Source organism: Nesoenas mayeri (assembly GCF_963082525.1).
Source record: "Nesoenas mayeri genome assembly, chromosome: 12".
In the NCBI taxonomy this organism is placed as follows: Eukaryota; Metazoa; Chordata; class Aves; order Columbiformes; family Columbidae; genus Nesoenas; species Nesoenas mayeri.
The window spans coordinates 23330316-23349274 of NC_137547.1; the positions used below are offsets into that span (position 1 = coordinate 23330316).

The 18959-nt window shown below is 41.4% G+C and overlaps 1 protein-coding gene across 8 annotated transcripts in view; it reads left to right on the plus strand.

The window, feature by feature from the left end:
* SLC12A4 (solute carrier family 12 member 4) overlaps positions 1-2659 on the plus strand; it is a 49553-nt gene extending 46894 nt beyond the window's left edge. For 6 of the 8 annotated variants that reach the window (XM_080351650.1, XM_080351649.1, XM_080351654.1 and 3 more), the window contains 2 exons: positions 670-803; positions 1499-2659. In XM_080351650.1, the coding sequence (XP_080207776.1) occupies positions 670-803; positions 1499-1590 (226 nt within the window). In that variant the 3' untranslated portion in view covers positions 1591-2659. The remainder of the gene's footprint in view (positions 1-669; positions 804-1498) is intronic. The other 2 variants (XR_013922655.1, XR_013922656.1) reach the window with 2 other exon arrangements.
* The last annotated feature ends 16300 nt before the right edge of the window (positions 2660-18959 follow it).

The window sequence follows — 18959 nt, forward strand, 5'->3', positions numbered from 1 at the left end:
ATTTAAAAGCATGATTGAGATTTTAAAGTTACTGGGGTTGTAAGTTTCTCTTGCAAATAGCCAGGCAGAGAGGCCCATCAGTGTCCAGCAGAGGGGAAGGTCAAATTCCGTATCGTACAGCAGAAGAGCCCCACAAGCAGGTGTTCCTCCAGCCTGCACGTGGGTAGGAAACCAGGCTTTCTCTGGAGGCGTCAGCTGCTGCTCAGCACCAGAGGACGAGCGCGCTCTGGGCAGCGTGGGCTGAGCGCGATGGTGCCGGTCTGACGCGGCGCTGAGCCCAGCGAGGCGCGGTCGGTGCTGCCGTGGAGCGCGGGGATCCGGCGCGGGCTGCCAGCAGGGAGGGCTCTGCAGGCACACAGCCGCAGCCAGGGCAAGTGCATCTTAACCTCTTGTGCAAGGCAATAAATCATCTTTACAAAATGTGCTTCTTAAAGAGTGTATTAGCGAACTGGAGAATTTGACTCCAGGGATCTTAAAACCGATGGACCAGCAGTACCTGAAAAGCTCTGTGAAATCTCTTTCATATCTTTCTCATTAAGTTTGAAAAATTTTACTGTGTGTTGAGTTGAAATTTAACAGGGCATTCAGGAGATCTAAGGTGCGCTTTTTAATAATTCAGTTTTCAGAGGCATGTTTCTAACGGTGCGTCTCAATGTGCTTCTTCCACAGGAACCAGTCTAATGTCCGAAGAATGCACACAGCGGTGAAGCTAAATGAAGTTATTGTAAATAGATCCCACGATGCCAGACTTGTTCTTCTCAACATGCCTGGTCCTCCAAAGAATACTGATGGTGACGAAAACTGTATCCTTGTAGGCAAGGCCTGGTGGAAGTAGCAGATCTTCCTCCTTCTGTGCTCCTGAATTGATTTTGCCACAAATGCTGTCAGGCTGTAGTGTGACCAAGTGTCCACTGAGTGGAGGGTCCTGGCTTGTGGCTGTTACGTAGTAATTTCTTAACATACAAGTTGCTTCTGGTTACTCTGGAAGCCTTGTAGCTTTATAATCAGTCTTGTCTAAATTCTCACTTGATTTTATTTATTTATTAATTAAATTAAACTTAATTTATGTAATTTAATTCTCAATAGCAGATGTGTAAGAAGCCACTCCCAGCAGCCAGCGCCTTGGGCAGGGCAACGTCTGAACTCGAGTGAACAGCAAGTCCCGAAGGAGAGGGTGTATCTTGGGCGTAGCTCCTGTCCCAGCACCGGGGAGCTGAGCTCCGAGCGCAGGGCTCCAACCCGCAGCGTTCGGGCGCTCGGAGGAACGCCCGCCCCTGGCTCGGAGCGGCGCCGGAGCCGCAGGCTGCGCTCTGGTGCAGGTTCATTTTGGAGCTGGCTGAAAGTGGCTCTGTCTGATGTGGGGCAGCCCCATGTCTCATCTCACTGAGGATGCTTCTGCAGCCTCCTTGTTACCAAAACCATGCCACATAAACCCAGTACAGAGGTTAATCACTGTGTCCTTTGGTTTCGATATTTGTCCTTAACTTGACCAAAACAGACATGGAGTTTCTCGAAGTCTTGACTGAGGGTCTGGAGAGAGTATTACTTGTTAGAGGAGGTGGCCGAGAAGTCATCACAATTTACTCCTGATTTAGTACAACTTCTAACGCTGGTCTACATTTACCTTCTTGGCGATAACAGACATTCCACTTTAAAATGGAGAAGAAAAAAAGGTTTTTTGCCTCACTTTCTCCTCATCCACTCCTATTCGTTGTCTTTCCGTTTGCAACATACATATCTTTGGGATTGCAGTGTTGTTACATCATCCAATTAGCAACATAAGTTAATTGTGAAGCTGCTACATTATTCAGTTTCTGCTTTGGTACTCCAGCATTTGTGCATGTAATCTTAACACTAAACCTATTCTTAGTTGGCACTGCTGTGTGCAGTATTTTTAGTAACTGTATGTAAAGTTAGGACATGAAAGCCAGTTACTGTAAAAAGATTTAAAAAGCTTTTTATATTAGGTTTGGGGAATAGAATTACATTATATAGCAGCTAGTTTCTGCTGAAGTTCAGCTATAAAGCATTTTTTAAGAGTACACTAAAATTGTAAGAGAGGACTGAAAAAGCTTTGTTTTTCTGGGTTTATTTCCAGAACTAAACTCTCAGTATTGGATAAGAATTTATACTTTTAATACATTTATTGATAGAGATTTAAATAAATTATGTTGATATAGTTGAAATTATGTATGTAGCTTGCTACAAATTGTGTTGCTTCTGAGACTTGAGGTTCTGTGAGGCCAGATCCCTATTTATTTTTGTATTTATTTGTCAGAAATATTGGATACGCAGATGCAGACTGTTCAGGATAACAGAGATCTCACAATAAATTTTGAATCATCAGTGGATTGAAGGACCAGTTCTGTGCAGTTCTTCCATGCTTTAAATTTCTTGCAGACCATCCATCAGAGTACATTGAGCATGTTGGAGTCCCGTGCGTAGAGCCAGGTGCTATGCTGCACGCACAGCGACGGGATTGCACTTGCACAAGTACAGGGGACCTGCTGCTTCGTTGTATGCTTTATGCCCTTAGAGGAAAAAGAAGAAAAGAAGACCTATATTAACCAATAAGTCTCTGGAGATTTTACCGAGCCTGTTGAATTGTACTTATGTACAGAACATTCGTATTTTTTCAATAAAACATGCACACACTTTGAACCTATTCTCTGTTCCATATGTGATGGTGAATTACGTAGGAAAACTCCTCCTGTCCTTCCCTGTGCGGAGCTGTTGTGGCCAGACTTTGGCGCCTCGGTGGGTCCGCTGTGCAGGTGGGTGGCGGAGGGGTCGGTGTTCCCGAAGGGCGCACGGCTGGCACCGAGGAGGTGCCGGCGCGGTGTCTGAAGCAGCCTGGCGGGGTAAGGGCTCCTGGGTGTGGAGCTGCAGTCCTGTGCAAATGCCAGGGGCATCTCTGTACCGGCGGGCTGTGGAGCACGCGCCAGCTAGTATCACCCACGATCTCTGGCTGGCTGGGAAAGCAGTAATCCTGTACCAGGGGACAGGTAGCAACATGAAGTCTGTCAGACTGAACTCTGGGAAATTATCCAGGTCTTCATCCTGAATAACATCATAAGAACCTGCATGTTGTAAGAATGTAATAGTTAAAAGCTTGAGTTTGTTCTCTCTGTGAAATAGGACACACCTGATTGGAGCAGGTTGACACCAGTGTGCGCAGGACGCCTGCAAGACAAGAGCCAGGAAACCACTCCAGGGAGCGCTCTCAAGTGGGTAGTGATTTATTTAACAAGTGCCTTTGCTCTTTTGCTTTTGAAAACCAAAATTCATTTCACTCGCATTTCAAAACCAAGGGAAAGCTTGGTTATTTGTAAACAGTGTGCTGCTTGTAGATAGATCATTTTTACAGCTTCGGAGGACCGAATAGCAGTATGCAGGTGTTCAGCAATCGTGACAGTTAACACCTATTTGCCAGCATTCTTTCATAGGAGAAATAAAAAAAGTTTATGAAAACTTTATTCCTCAAACTTTTGTAGGTCTAACTTTGAGACATTAACTTTCTTTTTACCAAATGTAAACTTTCAATAAAAACATGCTGAGAAATATATACACTTATTTATTATGAAATTTTAGGCATTTGGATGACGTAACTCTACCCCACAAAAGGATTTCTGTGCCATCTATTACTTGACTCAGGTAAGCTGTTTGTGGCTTTTATTATGTTTTTAACATCAAACTAACCAAGTGAATATCCTTCCACATGCATAGAATCTCCCCTGAATGTAATGTGGATTTAAAAGCTCTAACATTCAGTATTGTGTGGACCATGAGGATTTAATAGGCTCCAATAATGTAAGACATCTCTCTATACGTAAAGGGTCAAAATAAGTTCCTCGGAGACTCCGCTTATATCCAAGTGCAGAGTCCAGGGGTGCATGTCAGTAAAAACTGCAAGTAGCATGGAAAACGTTGTGTAAGAAAAACATGAGTGAAAAAGGTAATTTTTAGATTAGTCAGCTTCTGTGGGAGTAACTGAATGGCCATGTTACATTTGTGTCCCTAGTCCACAGCCCTTTTTTTTGGCGAGGAGATGAGAAAACGGCAATTAAAACACGACAAAGCTGATTTAAGCTCTCTGTATATGGGTATACAGAATTATACTTTTATGGTATAGTTTTAATAATTTGTGAGTTATTAGCAAAAATGCTGCTGTGGCACAAAGACGCCACGTTATCTTTTCAGAAAACTCCCCGAGTCCCCGGTTCGGGCAGCGCGGCGGGGGCCGCGGGGCGCGTCCTGCGTGGCCCCCGAACGCCGCCAGGGGGCGCCAGGGCGCCTCCGGTGCCGGTCGCTCGGGAGCGGTCGCGGCCGGGCCGCCGGTGCCGCTCGCGATCCGAGATGCACGGGTCGGAAATCAGACGCGATAAGTTTAAAAACAAATAACAATGTAACCACTCCATCCTCCTCCCCGTCCTCACTTTCCTCATCTGCGTCACCCGGAACATCTGGCTGCGCAGGAGCTCCCTTGGGAAGGGAAAAGCTGCCCCGTGCTGTGCTCCGGAGGGCCAAAGTTCTCATTCCCTTCTGGAGTCACTGTCCCCCCCACGGTAGCTGGCCCAGATGCTGCCATACAAGGTGCCGTTTTCCCGGGGGACAGGCGCCCCGTTGCTCTGGGTTTGCGCGCCAGGCAGCATCACTCAGCGCTAAAGCGCAGACCGGCAGGTCACAGGTGTTTGAAGAAAATTTCCCATCATAGTCACACTGAGTTCCAAGCTCAGGCCGCTCTTTGAACAGCACATACCCTGTCTGTGGACGATCGAGTGAAATGGAGTCTATGGCTGGCAACTTCTGTCCAAAATGCTCTCCCCACCCTTAAAATAAGGCAGGCAGGGCTGTCACTGTTGGAGAAACTGCCGTAAGGGCGGGTCTGTGTCCCCAGTGGGGAAGGCTCCTTGACCCCCATAGATGTAAACTTACATGCAAAATCAGGGAGATTAATTCAAAGTACAGTCTCTGATCTAAAGCACATGTCAATTTTTAATGTAAATAAATAAACGCTATTGCTGTTGAAATCTGCTTTAAGACAGACCTAGCTCCTTGAAATGTGTCTCATGGCTGTAAAGACTAGTACTCGTTGGAGAGGTGGAGGAAGGACAGGTGTGTGAGATGAGTACGTCAAGTGGTAGGTTTTATGCCACATGCCCTCTAAGGCCATGGGTTTAGACCCCCGCAATTTCCTCTCCCCTTTAGCTTTCCTCTAACACCAGGAGTGGCATTCATTTTCCTGAAACCCTTATTTTGCATGAAGTTAGAACAAAAATGGCAGTAGAAGTGGCAGAAATGCTCTTTACTATTGTTTCTGATCTACACAGAAGTAGTAAGTTGAAGAAAACTTACTGGGAGACTGAAGTTCAAGATAGTCTTGTTTCCGTGCTAATTCACTTCTGTCAGTGAAATCTGCAGAGAGAACAAATCCTGTTAGAATTCACAGTGCTTGTTTAATTGGACATTTGTGATTATGCCAAGAGTTTATTCTAGTAGGAGTACACGTGGGGTCCCTTTTTTCATACCGCAATTCACTATTGTGGGGTTACAAAATGAATACATTTGTGTGTGTGATTTTATAGCTAATACAGCATAATGCACCAATGTTTATCAAGTTACATTTAGTGTCACAATCTAGTTAAAGAGAGTCAGCTCTTGATGCAGAGGCTGTAAGGAGGAAAAAGTCACTCCTGTAATCTCTTCAAAGTCTAACACGATTAAGAGACTGACCCTTCTCACACCAGGCTTAAGTATCAAAATCTAATTAGAATCTCATTACTAACCATATGCCCACAATCTACTACAACTTGCCTGTCAGTATTTTTAGGGCAACTCAATAATCTCTTTAAATTGGGCATACAGTGGCAAATTTTCTAAGAAGTGGAGAAGGCAGCTTGGAAAAAAAAAAATGTAGAAGTCGATAGTCCTACAGATAAAAGGTTTAGAGGAAAAAGTCTACATAATTTAGCAAAGCTGACCTTCTCTGGGTGCTGACATTTCTTTTGCTTAAAGGTGTATCTCACAGATACAAATATTGGCCAAAAAAATCAGTCTCACCATTATAACTAAATAATTGGACCTCCTTCAACCCGAGATGTCTGAGTCATTTTGTATACTGACATTGTCCAAGACACCCATGTCAAAGACTCGTGAGGAAACTCCAAACCTGCTGCATTAGGGCACCTAGCCTGCGACATCTATAAACTTCTTGGAGATAGTAGAGCTGACAAAAGTTGTCGAACTCTTCTGAGAACAAGACTCAGATGTCATCATGCTAGTTTAGGCCAATTTCTCAGTTAAATTTTGCAATTTAAAATGAACACTTGATGTTCCGTTTAAAATCAGAAATGACTCGAAATGCAATACCCCAAATCTGAGTTACTGGATTAAAATAGAATTTGGATGCTACTTTTGCAGGCTGAGGGCATCTCCACAGGTTACTTGTACCAAAATAAAACAAAATAAGAAACCTTAGCTAGGTCTAGATATCTCTGCTAAGCCAAAGGAAGAGGCTAGAGTTTTTCTTGTGTTGAACTCTTACTTATTAGCACAAAGACATGGATTTGATTCATACTGCTTGGTTTGCCATTGAAAACAAAACAGACAGTAGCAAAATAAAAATCCAGCTGCTCTTTTAGTCAGCAGGTCCCATAGTCCAGTGTTCAAATAACCATTCTTTCCAAAAGGACAATTAAAATACGCCAGGTTTAATATTGTCTCAGTTGCCATACCAGGAATGTGGAATAAAACTAATCTCCATCATTGCCTGATGGATCATATACATCCTCAGGGAGAAGCGGAGATTTCTCATCTCTCAGTCACTGACTAACACAGATGGTGCGGTGGCCACTTCAAGTACTCGAACTGAATGAGGTAAATGAGCCTTTCTGCAGCAAGGAAAACTCCCATGCTTTTTATTAGATTTGTTTGGGCTTTTTTGTTTGTTTATTTGGGGTTTTTTGTTTGTTTTGGTTTGGTTTTGTTTTCTTTTTTTTTTTTTTAATAAATGCTAAACATGTTACGAATGGACACAACTTCCATTAATGTCACTGGGAAACTGACGTTATGAATGTCATATCTCTAGCAGTCTCTTTAGCTACTTCTAAGAGCCTTCTGAATTTTGAAAGAAAATAAGGATGTGCTCAATATACTGACGTGACATTTCTCAGTACATGCTGTAGAAATAGGAGTGGAACTGTGCAGTTAAATGTTGCTAATTTTTCCACATTGCAAAATGTGTTATTTATGCGTCCCCTGGCAACTCCATGAAGTTTCGTATTTAAACACACGCTTCCAGGAAGAAGCTTGTTTTTCCCTGAATTGATACACTTCAACAAAAGGTCTCTTAAACAGATCTTGCCAGATATTCAGCGTATCACCATGACCAAACATGAATAGAGATAGTCAGTAGTACCACTCTGTAGTGGCCTGTTTGCCTGCATACCACTGCTAGGCCTAATATACTTTTTAGTGCATCTCAATTTAGCCGCCCCCAGGTTGCCCTCTGCACGCCCTAGCCACTTCGGATGTTTTGGACCATAAGAACAATGAAACCCATCCCGGTGACGTGGGAAAGAGTCCTGAATAGCCAGAGGGAGCACCTGGAGGCACCAGAAGTGATGTAGAATTCCCAGGCACAGAGAACAGCAATGATAATTAGCTACTAATTATCTACAGGGTAATTAGCTAGTAATTACCTGCAGGGTTTCTATAGGCCAGCAGTGACTGCCACTCAGGTCTGCAGCTCCTCTGCTGAGTATTAATACCACCTCTGGAAGGAAGACTCCTGTTTTCTCAAGACTGTGACTGTGTTTTTGAGGTTTCTGCCTAGTGCAACTTTTGATGTGGTTAAAATTGAGTCTCACATGTCCCAGAGCTCCCTCCCAGACGGTGAAGTTCTCAGGAAAGCATAGTGCTGCATGCCAGCAGTGTCCATCTGTGGTGAGTTGTTTATCTTTTAATGCTTTATCTCTTTGGAAGTACCGGTTGTCATCTGAGGCTTGTAAAGAGCTATTTGCCTTGCTGTTCCTTAAGAAAACAAACACTGCTTCTCACTGTCTTACCCTCTTTGGTGCTTGGAGGACTTATGATTTTGGGATTTTGGTTATTCTTTGAGGGAGGAAGCACTAAGTAAACTCCAGTTTTGCTTGAGTAGTAAGTTGCCTCCAGGAAGCTTGTGGGCTTTTGTTTTGAGTGGCCATATTACAGTTACAAGTTCTTGCTGAAACCAGATTTTAGAGAGGAGCCTGGAGTTTTCAGATTTGGAAGGGACAGGGTCTGCTCAAGGCTACTGCCAGCAGTACGATTTCCTAAGCAATACAGAACTCAGCAGAGAAGACGACGACTCAAGCTTTTCGATGTGCTAAACAGTCTGCAAGAAGAGGAGAAACTGCAGAATATATGTGCTGTAACCTCACATGACTTTATTTTAGGATTTCTTAATCTATAGTTATGCTGTGATAAGTTAAGGGGACTTGAATTTTTATTCTAACTCCTGATACGCAGTAGGTCTCATTGAATGAATGTAAATTCCAAGGCACTCTGGCACAACAACTATATTTACCCTATGGAACTTTCCAGCAATTAAAAAACTTGACAATATCAATGTCCACGCACTCTTGAATGGGAGCATGACTAGAGGCTGTGCCCAGAGTTACTCACCTCCTTACTCTATTAACAAAACATTTCATGCTGCTATAGGTGAAAGCAAAACTGTTTCATATTTTGAGAACAGAGTGGAAGCTGCTGTTAGAAATTTAACTCAGCAAATGGGGCTGTTTGAGTTCGGGCATAGGTTGCTTGAGCAAGAGGCACTTCAGTACATATACCCTTGTGCCATTCTAAAACGGATTATCCATATGGACATGTTAACTGGTGGTCTTAGAGCTCTGAACTAGGACTGTGTTCTTTAATCAGTTCTAATACCTTGTACGCAGCTGCAGACTTTCTCAAAAAGTTTATTTAAAGAAGAAAAGCATAGTATCTATGTAGGAAAAATATAACCTTAATTTTTCCTGCAGTGTTCATTCTTTGAGAACATCTATGATATTTCAGCATAAAATATACTTTGAGACTAGACACAAAGCAAACAGCAAGTGCAAAGGTCACCTTCTAATTGTTTACGTAAAAAGACATGAGAGGTAATTTTCTAATTGGCTGCATTTACTAACTGCTTGTATGACACAATTAGTAAAAATGCTTTTCTGAAAAATGGTATCAATAGCATCTTTCACCATGGAACTAGTGTGAGTGGTTAGTATGGGGGAAACATGGTTCTGCTGGTATTTGAGGAGAATGAATTTACCAAGTTAAGCAATTGTGCTAATGTTACTGATGAATTTGCACTAATAGGTGGTTATTCCTTCATCTTCCCTCCACCCGAAATGCTACATTAAAAGAGAAAGTGGAGGGGACTCCTGCTGCTTTTCAGTTTTCTTTTGTACTGACAAATGGCATTTGCTAGAGACGTGTTATCTGTGAGTCTAATTCCAGATATTTAAATAGATACTAGACGCAGACCTCTAGTTACTTACAGTGACTGGTTGGACAAGAACATCTGTGAAAACATTGACTGCTAGGAGCCAGATTTCTCATTCCTCTTTCCTCCTTCATCCACTACCTTTTGCTTTTTACAGTTGGAGGAGAAGACCCCGATGCAGTCCATATAAAGACCCATAAGAATACCCAGAATTTAAGGACTTCATTGTTACTTGAACACCTTTGGGGTCCTCCAAGGATTCTTCTATGGCAGTTACAGGAGGATGGGGGAAATCTGACGGCATGTCTCAATTTGGAATACGGCTAATGATAGCTGTTACTGACCTGGCTAAAAGTGTGTATAAGCAGTGTTTTTCACCATAAATGAGGCACGGAGATGTCTTGTTGTGCACTCCACCTTTTTAGGCTGTGGTGAATGTTTGTCATATGACTATTTGTGTATCAACAAGTCTGAGACTGTAAATGAGCATTTATCCTCCTCTCCTGTCAGCCTGGGCGAGCTGAGGTTCATGGCTGGGGCTGTTACCCAAGCGCACGGCTCTGCGCTGAAGCGGCGCTCTGCGGTCCCGGCCTGCGGGGGAGCCCAGGGCGAGGACGGGGACGCTTTACGCTTGGGGTGGCGCCGACTTTCATGTCCGAATCACCGCGGGCGCCCCCGCCCCGTCGCGCCCCGCCGTGTCTCCTCCAGCCCACAGCGCACGGGGCTCCGGGGTTGAGGGGCGGGGCCGGCGGGAGCGGCGCGGCGCCTCCGGCGGGGCCGGGCGGCCGCCAGGAGGGCGCGTGGAGGCTCGCGCCTCCCGCCTCCCGCCTCCCGCCTCCCGCCTCCCGCTTCCCGCCTCCCGCAGTACGTCGCGCCCCGGCCGCAGCTTTTCTGACGTAGGAGCGGTTCTGGAATCGGAGCTAGCTGTGTGTGAAGTCGCTGGCCAGTAAGTCTTTTCGACTTCGTGTGGAAGCATGTAATTTATTGACCTAAGAAAATAATGTAGGGAGTTAATACTGTTGACAATCCCAGCTCTAATTTTCTTGACTACTTGAGGTGATTTTCAATCTGGATCTAAAAGCTTTTACGTATGACATCACAGAAGCATCTTGTAGTGGCTTAGATTCATTTTTCATAAATTCCTGTTGTGTTCATGCGGTAACTTCGATCGTTCAGGAGACTGAAACGGTGCCGTGCCCCCGGCCCCGCAGGCTGCAAGTTCCCACCCCCGCATTTCACCACTGCCAGTTTTCTGGTGAGGCTGTTTTCCTGGGAACACCCTTGAAGCCAGATCACTAAAGTCATCAGAGTTGAACAAAAATGACATTTTGGGAGGGCTGCGGTCTGCGGAGGATGCGTGAGACAATGACCTGCAAGCCTGCTCTATAGACATAACAAATCCTGGAATGTGGCCTGGGTTCCCTACTGTGTACTGACAGAGATGCTTACAGTATAGTTTTTTCCATTTGTTTTAAGGCACTGAGTAAATTTAGCCTCATCATGAGTGCACCTATAGTAAGAAGGCATAGCTACAAGCCTCAAAAGGGTGTTCCTTGTGTTCTCCAAACAAATATTTTAAGTCCCAGCCTATGGAACTCAGTGCAATAAGGTGCAGAAGTTTGGTTTAAAGGTAAGTGTTCTCTGAATTGCAGTATGCTCAGGGACGTGTAAATTATATGGACACCAGAACATACAAATCCTCTTATGGCAAAAACAAACTAGTAGATGATAGGGTCTAATGGGAAGAAACAAATCCCATAACTGCCACTGTGATGTCTGTCATTTTTGCCACTGATGACTGATGGGATATCTTAAATTAGGAGTACTGGTATGTTCTGCAGCAGGGAAGTTTTTCAAACAGTATTAGCTTGTTTTTGTATATTACTAGTTCAGGCTACTATGTATTGGTCTGCCATGCTACTTACTGTTTTGGCCACTCTGTAAATATTTCAGTTGGAAGGCAGTTGGTTTTCTATTGGAAGGAATGTATCTCTCACTTTCTCTGCTGTCTCTTCTTAAGTGGTACCAATAGTTTTTGTTGAGAATAATACATTATCTAATATTGATCATGATCCAGCTAAGGAGTTGGTGGTTCTTTAAACATCTCCCAAACTTTAAATTGCTTTCTAAGGTTTTGCTTTAAATGTTTGTTCCAAGTTCATATTTATACATCTAGAAATAACAATTACTTAGGAATGACATTACTAAAAACAATAAATTAGCCAATTATATACTCACAACAGGAGTATATTTTACTACTAAAAACATGCCTTTTTTTCTTTTTTTTTTTTCAAATTGTTGGTGGATCTTGGCTGTAGACTGAAGTGTAACTGTTATGGAAAATTCCAGGAAAAGGTGTAAAATTGAGTGAAAAATGTCAAGGGTGATGTGTTTAATGTGATTTCATTCATATATTTATATCAGAAAATATTTCTTTAGACCATCTGGGAGTTGTACTGTTGAGTCATGTTAGCCCTTTTTCACATTTACTCCATTTTGTTTGTACTTCCCAAATCTATTTTATTTTTCTCATTTTCTTTTACCCTGCTGGTTTGTTCTTTCTTGGCTTTATTTTTAATTAGTTAAACATAAGTGGCCTTTGACATAGCAAAGATTATGAAAACAGTGGGACATTGGCTGCTGCTTTGAAAGAGTAAGGCAAATATTTTTGTGTTTGTTCTCTTCTGTCTGTTACCTCTCTCCTGGGGCTGTGTTGTCAGAGAGTGAAGTAAGAGAGCCAATTGAAGAGAGGAAAGGGAGTTTATTTAGAATCTTAGTTTTCTGTGTGTTATAGCTATCTTAGTTCCGTTCTGCTATGCAAAGCTACGAATGTGTAATGAGAGCCTCCAAAGCATGAAGCATTATGATGGACCAGACCTGGCAGGGAGAGAATATTTTAATTTTATGCATGCAGACCAACAAGCAAAGATTTGAAGCCAGCATCTAATCGTGTTTAAGATCTCTTGAGAAATCTGTCCTCATTCAATGGAAGCTTCTATATGGAGGCTAGCCACTGGAAGTCTCGCCTTTTATAGTCATTTCAAGGTCACAGGGCAAGTACAAGGATTCAGAGGTAATGAGCTTATTTACTGGCCCTGTTCATTCCAGAGCCTTTATCCAATTCACGTACCTGGATTTCATATTTCAGCACAATAAGTTTTTTGCTTCTGTTTTTCAAATAATGGCAAGAGAAAAGTGCCACTTTATCTTACTGAACTGGCAGAGAAGGCTCCCATTTAGTTTCTGTATGAAAACGTGATCAGTTCTTGCCTTAAACCTGTATCAGTCATGAGAGGAAGGGTGGGTGAAACTCAGGGCAAGGAAGGCTAAGAAGTTAAGTGATAATGATATTTTTCATTGGCATATTTAAAGAAAGAAATTAATTTTTATGACATTTGCGGAGACTGTAGAGGCTTCTTAAACTATTTTAGAAGATCACTGCTGTGGTTTCCCTTTTGGGAATTTAATCTATACTCAGTTCATTGTTTTATGACCAATAATGAAAGGCTTATTGTAATATTGAATGTAAATGACATTAAACTAATACTTTTGTCAGGAAGACACTGGGAAAACAAACGCAGATAAACAAATAATGAATTCAGTACCATTCTTACTTCCAGTACATATGCTTGTTTCACATATCCTTGTAATACAGTTTCTGCAGTATCTTTATATCTTATGGGCACCTGAGTGCCCATTTTAACCTAATAAATTAAAATGTCTGGAGTGAGGAGCCACTCCACAAGGTTTCCTGTCTACACCATTTAAGGTACTTAAATATTGTACCAGCAACTTGAAAGGTGTGTGAATGATGGAAATAAACACAATGTTTCAACTTTACCACTTAAGTGATGTTGCTAAAAGGAAGGTAAGAGTGAAGGTCAGACTCAACAGAAACATGTCTAACCCAAAACTAAACTTACTCAGCGCAGTGGAAGACTCATTCAGTTTTCTCTCTTCTGCTGCTCCAATGTAGAGGAACCGCTAAGGAAAAGGAAAGAAACATAATTATGAAGGGTGGGTTATTCTGAGAAATACCACCCATTTGTTTAGAGGTTTTGTTTCTTTTCCATCATCAGGGTCAAACCTCTGCTGAGCCGAAATGCATAGTCCATCGCAGAATATTTAATAAAATTAGTAATTTGTGAGTTTTGAAAAATAGTAACTGCATTCATATGTGTGAGCATTGTACATGAGAAGGGTAAGGAGGAGTTTGGCTTGCTTTACTGGGGTCTTATCCTGACCTAGGCAGCTATTATCAACAGCGAAAGACCTTACCAAAGCCCCGTTTGGTATTTTATTTCCCTTTTTCCTGTTCTGCTAAAGTGAGTGCATTAAGATTTCTTTTTAAATAAGTTTATTGATGATTACATGATTTTAAATTCTGATTCTAGATGAAAGATACAGATGTCTGTTCTGTACTCCACACCCAAGTATAATTTCAGTTTGCATTAATAAGATATGTGTGCATATATGTGGACATAGTACTTCAAATCTGTTATGAGTTAAAAGATACCACATGAAAGGCTATTATTTCTGACTTAGCTGCAATGATATTTTTAAGGCAGTGTTTCTCAAACTTTGATCCATAGATTAATAGCTGTGTTTTGATAACTTCTTGGGTTTGTCTGCTAAGTTACCGGGTAAGATTTTAAAACCCTTTGGTTTGGCATAGTTTCCTTGCTGTTGTTGGGACAGGAAGCTGTATTGTTACAAATGGGCATGTAGCTGGTTCCCAGTTCTAACTATATGAAAAGATTTGAGAGTCCCTGCTGTATAAAGGTCAGTATGAAATGTCTTCCCTTGGTGATGAAAAGCCTGTGTTCAATGATCTGAAGCTTCCCATTGATGAAACTGGGATCAAAACTAGGCATGTCCTCCAAGTCCTGATAAACAGTCTCATTGGAAAGTACCCTCTTGCCAGAACTGTTGTCTAGGGATGGAGGGGATGCAGGGAAGGTCAGTCTATGGAAGCTGTGTTACAGAGTCTGGGAATATTCAAGTGTGCTAAATTGACTGGCAAAACAGAAGAGTCTATGAGTGGTAGAATATGGTAGACAAGAAGAAAATGTAGTGGAGAGATCTGAATGGGAAAACAAAGTGAATGTAGCAGTAGGCAAATAGTTGGTGTTCATGCACACGTCTTGAACATGCTGAGGAAAGTGAGATGAGAACTGAAGTGAGACAGCAGTGTCCTGGCATCTTCAGAAGAGACTGTTGGGAGGGTCTATGTGAGTCGTAGATGAGAATGGCAGAAGACTGGCCATCTGGAAGTGCAGAGTAAAATATACACTGATGGTGAGGCATCTCACTGAGTGGAATCAGTGGAAGGGATCAGAATCAAATCTTGACATCCATCCTCTGATTTCTTTGGAAGAGAAGGGGTGCTGAGTTTGTACCTTCCCTCAGTTTCTGTACAATAAGCACTATGGCCTCTGCCTCTGAAATAATCTTAAAAATATGTAGCGATCATGTTCTAGTGCCATGTCATAGTTCTAGTTCTGTCTGGAACTGTACATAACTGGCTGTAGGGTCCCTGAAGTGAAAGCTGTGTAACTTTGAGTATCTTTCTGGCAAACTCAATTAGTCTCTTTCTTGAAGGAAAAAAAGCAAAGCTTGTAGCGTGCCTTCTGCACAGACTGAGGGGAGAACAGGGGCTGACAGAGACATTCAGGCATGAACGAGGAACAGTCTGTGCCTACAATGTGATGGAGGGAAGGCCATTCAGGCCTATTTAGCAAAGAAGAAGCTGTAACTGTATCCCTGCTTTATGCTGTTTCTCCCTTGATACTACTATCCCCTACCTTTCCACAGTGTTTGGAAGCCAACATAGCTGTGCTGCACTGTAGATGCGAGTGCTCTACGGTTATAAGGGGAACGGATATAGATAGAGATTAATAACTTCTATGGAACACTCTTTTGCACACACTGATTAATTGTGCTGTGTCAATGGCCTTGAAATGCAGCTGGAGACGCTGTGGTGCCTGCAGGTTTTCCCGGCAGCTTTAGTCTCTGTGTCATGGGAAGATTAATGCTGTGAGACACATGGCAGAAGAATATAAGCTGACCTCATATGCCCCATGATGACTTTTGGAATTGGTAGATAAAGCTGTTCTCCAGCTTTCTTATTTTTAATGAGCTATTATCTTCCTTTAGGGTCCTGCAAATAGTGCAGTGACTTCTCAGTAATGCATAGAAGCTAAAAAGATGTCCTATTATGGTAATCTTTTAGATGTGATACAGTTTCCAGTGAGGAGTTAATGTTAGAAAACTGTTACTGCTACAGTGGATCACACAGGCAAGTTTACTTTTTTGCCTTTGGTTATAAAATCTAGAGGAGAAAAAAACACTTGAAGCAAAGGTCCTGATGACATTAGCACCTACATGACCTACTAATGACAGGGAAAAGGGAGTGTCAGCCTGTTCCTTCAGCCAGAAAGAAGTGAATACAGCAGCTGTAATAGATTTTCTTCCTTGTATTTTCAGAAGGCCTGATCCAGCCTGAACCCTCCAGGGCCAAAGTTTTGGAACTTTGAATGTTCACCTTTAACTAGAAGGCAAGGAAGATGCAGCTTTTTCTTTGGAAGGCCCTCTTGGTATACTAATGAAATCCTTCTTTAGGTGCCATCAGTAGTTTTCTTTGCTTAGTTTTCTCTGCTTCTTCCTGTTGCCTTTTGAAGGAGTGCTTTTAGAGACGCTTAAGTGTCTCCTTCAAGAATAAGTATTCTGAAAACTAAGGTATATTTTCTGGGAGCCTTATCTATCTATTTCAATACAAATCTGTAGCTTCCCTTTGTGGTGTGGTATGTTTGTTTTGGTGTGTGTGGTGGTTGGTTGGTTGTTTAAGAGCGAATGGGTGGAAAGGAAAGGGTTTGGAGAACTAGTCACAAATCAGCATGTTTTACACTGTCCTAGAATGGCTTCCTCCAACAGACCTATTTACAGTCTGTGGTTTAACAGATAACAGTATAAATTACTTTTTTTTTTTTCAGAAGGTGAAACTGCCAGTTACAACTCTAGTTGCTATATAGTATGCAGCGGATTCTGCTTATAAAGACTCGTAAAACTGAGGAAAGCTTCAATATGAGGGGACCAAAAGTTGAAAAATAATTTTTAATTCAGAGTGCACTTTTGTCTTGTTTAAACCCATATCTTTTTGCATTATTTTTTCTTTTGACTTCATTTTGAACAAAATCAACCTGAAGTAGCAAGGTTTTTGCATAGTTTTATGTGCATTTTTAGAGCCATCACATTCCTTTGGTGCAAAAGTGCTTCCATATTAATATGAGGATGTAAGAAGAAATAAGACTTTCTTCATTCAAAAACATATTACAAAAGACTTGAAGGATATGGATTGCTATCCATTTTTACATGTCATGTGGCTTTGCAAATCTTATGACATCACTTGATTAGATTCTGTCTTCAAGGATATAGTGTTAAAAGTTCTTTTCAGAACTAAATTGTATATCGTGGGGACGTATTCTGAGGCTTCTCATTTAAGCCAGGAGAGTTGTTAATACAGTTTGTTAGGAAATAGCTGATTATTGACCCAGTCCTCCTGTTCAGCTCCACTCTGGCAGATGATAAGCTATCAGGAATTGAGAGCCTCAGTAAAACTGAGGCAAATTAATCCCTGAGGTAACTCCATTGAAGTCAGCGGGTTACAATAGCATTTGGCACCAAATTCCTTTCAGTGTACCTAACAAGTTTTATTAAAGAGGTAGATTAATGGGATATAATTTTTCTAAATTGATAGCTTAAGGGATATGTCCAGATCACTGCAAACAGAAATATATATAGTTCTGGCTTTTAAATAAATCAAACTCTACTGTGTTTCAGGCTCACCAAGGGAAAATACTAAGTGATTGAGGCTTGTGCACGGAGGAGGAAACTATGATGTGCTGTAGGAACATTAGATCTGGATGGGGTGATATACACCGATACTTTACTGAACACCTGTATGTCCAGACACTTCAAGCTGTGTGCATTCCGTTCCTTTTTAGTCTTTGGAATTTGAGGAGCAATGCTTAAGCTGAACCAAGCACAGATGGAATTTGTAAAGATCAGCCCCACTGGCTTTCTAAAAGTTTTAGTTATAATTACTGTTTTTCATTGCTGTTTAAGTGTGTAAAGTTATAAGCTTGTTCCATGTGAAAGTACATGTTACAAAACTGAATTACTTCTAAGTTTTTCCCAGAGTGCAAAATGCTTATTTCCTATCTATCTGCATTTTACTTAACTGTAATTATGTTAAACATACTTTTTAATGTATTTCATTGCTTCTGAGTGATTCTAATATTTGTATAAGTTTATTAGGCTTAAAATTACTTTTGGTTTTACTTATGTCATTCTGGAGCCAGCTGTTTTCTACAGCTGAACCAAAGTTAGAAGTAGGCTGTGTAAGTTGAGTAGGCTTGCACTGGGGAAAAAATAAGGTTAACAAACCTATTATAAGTTATTTGCAAATGTATGGAAAATATTAATGTTTATCATCTTTGGTTGTATGAGAGGGAAAAGCAGTATTATCCAAGTAGAAGGCTGCTACTGAAATGAATTGGGGATAGCAGCTGCGTATAGTGTATTAACAAGAAAGATGAGAAATTTTATTAAATTAACTGTTTTTCCTTTGGAGGTATCATAGAACTTTGATGAATAAGCTTATTTCTGAGAGGGAATTAAATACCACAGCATTCACTTTATAGGGGAAGAATGAGGTGTGGCAGGGTTACCTAAACCTGTGCTGTGAGTCTGAATGTATCTTCAGGTAATGTTATAGACCCTGGTGATGGACACCTAAAATTGCATAATACTTATTCCACATTAAAAAATAAATTAAAAAAAAATCTTTGTGCTGTTAGGTACTTCAGAGTCTTATTTAACACCAAACTTTGGTATGGGTGGGTAATGCTAGAGAGATGTGCTTCCTGTAGCTAAAAGTACTTATTTATTATTGCTAAAGAGCTCGTGCTGCCTCTAGATGTTGTTGTCTAAATAGTTCTTGTAATAAAAAGCCCAGTAGGTCATGTTAGGCTTGTTTATCATCATTAGGCATAACATTTCTTTGCCTGGCTTTCATAAAAATAACACCAGTGTCACAAAAAAGCTGTGGAGACCTATGGTGCTAAGAAACCCTGAAAATGAGTCAGCCTTAAATAATTTGGAACAGACAACAATTGCTCTGTTTTCCAAATATGTAAAAACTATTAGCAGCTGCTACGCAAATTAATTTTACATTTAATTGCATGGTATTTGTCTGTGAGCCAGAAAACATATAGAGCAAGCTTTGTTTATTGCCATGTCCCAAAATCACGTGTGTATCAGTTTAACCCTAGGATAAATACCAAGTTCTCCAGCAATGACGTTTCATTTGGTCCCCAAACCTACTCTATGGTGGAACTGCAACATTTATAAAGTTTTGCTGCATAGGAAACAACATGTGACTTGGTTTACTTATAGTTGGCAAAACATGGGGAAAAGG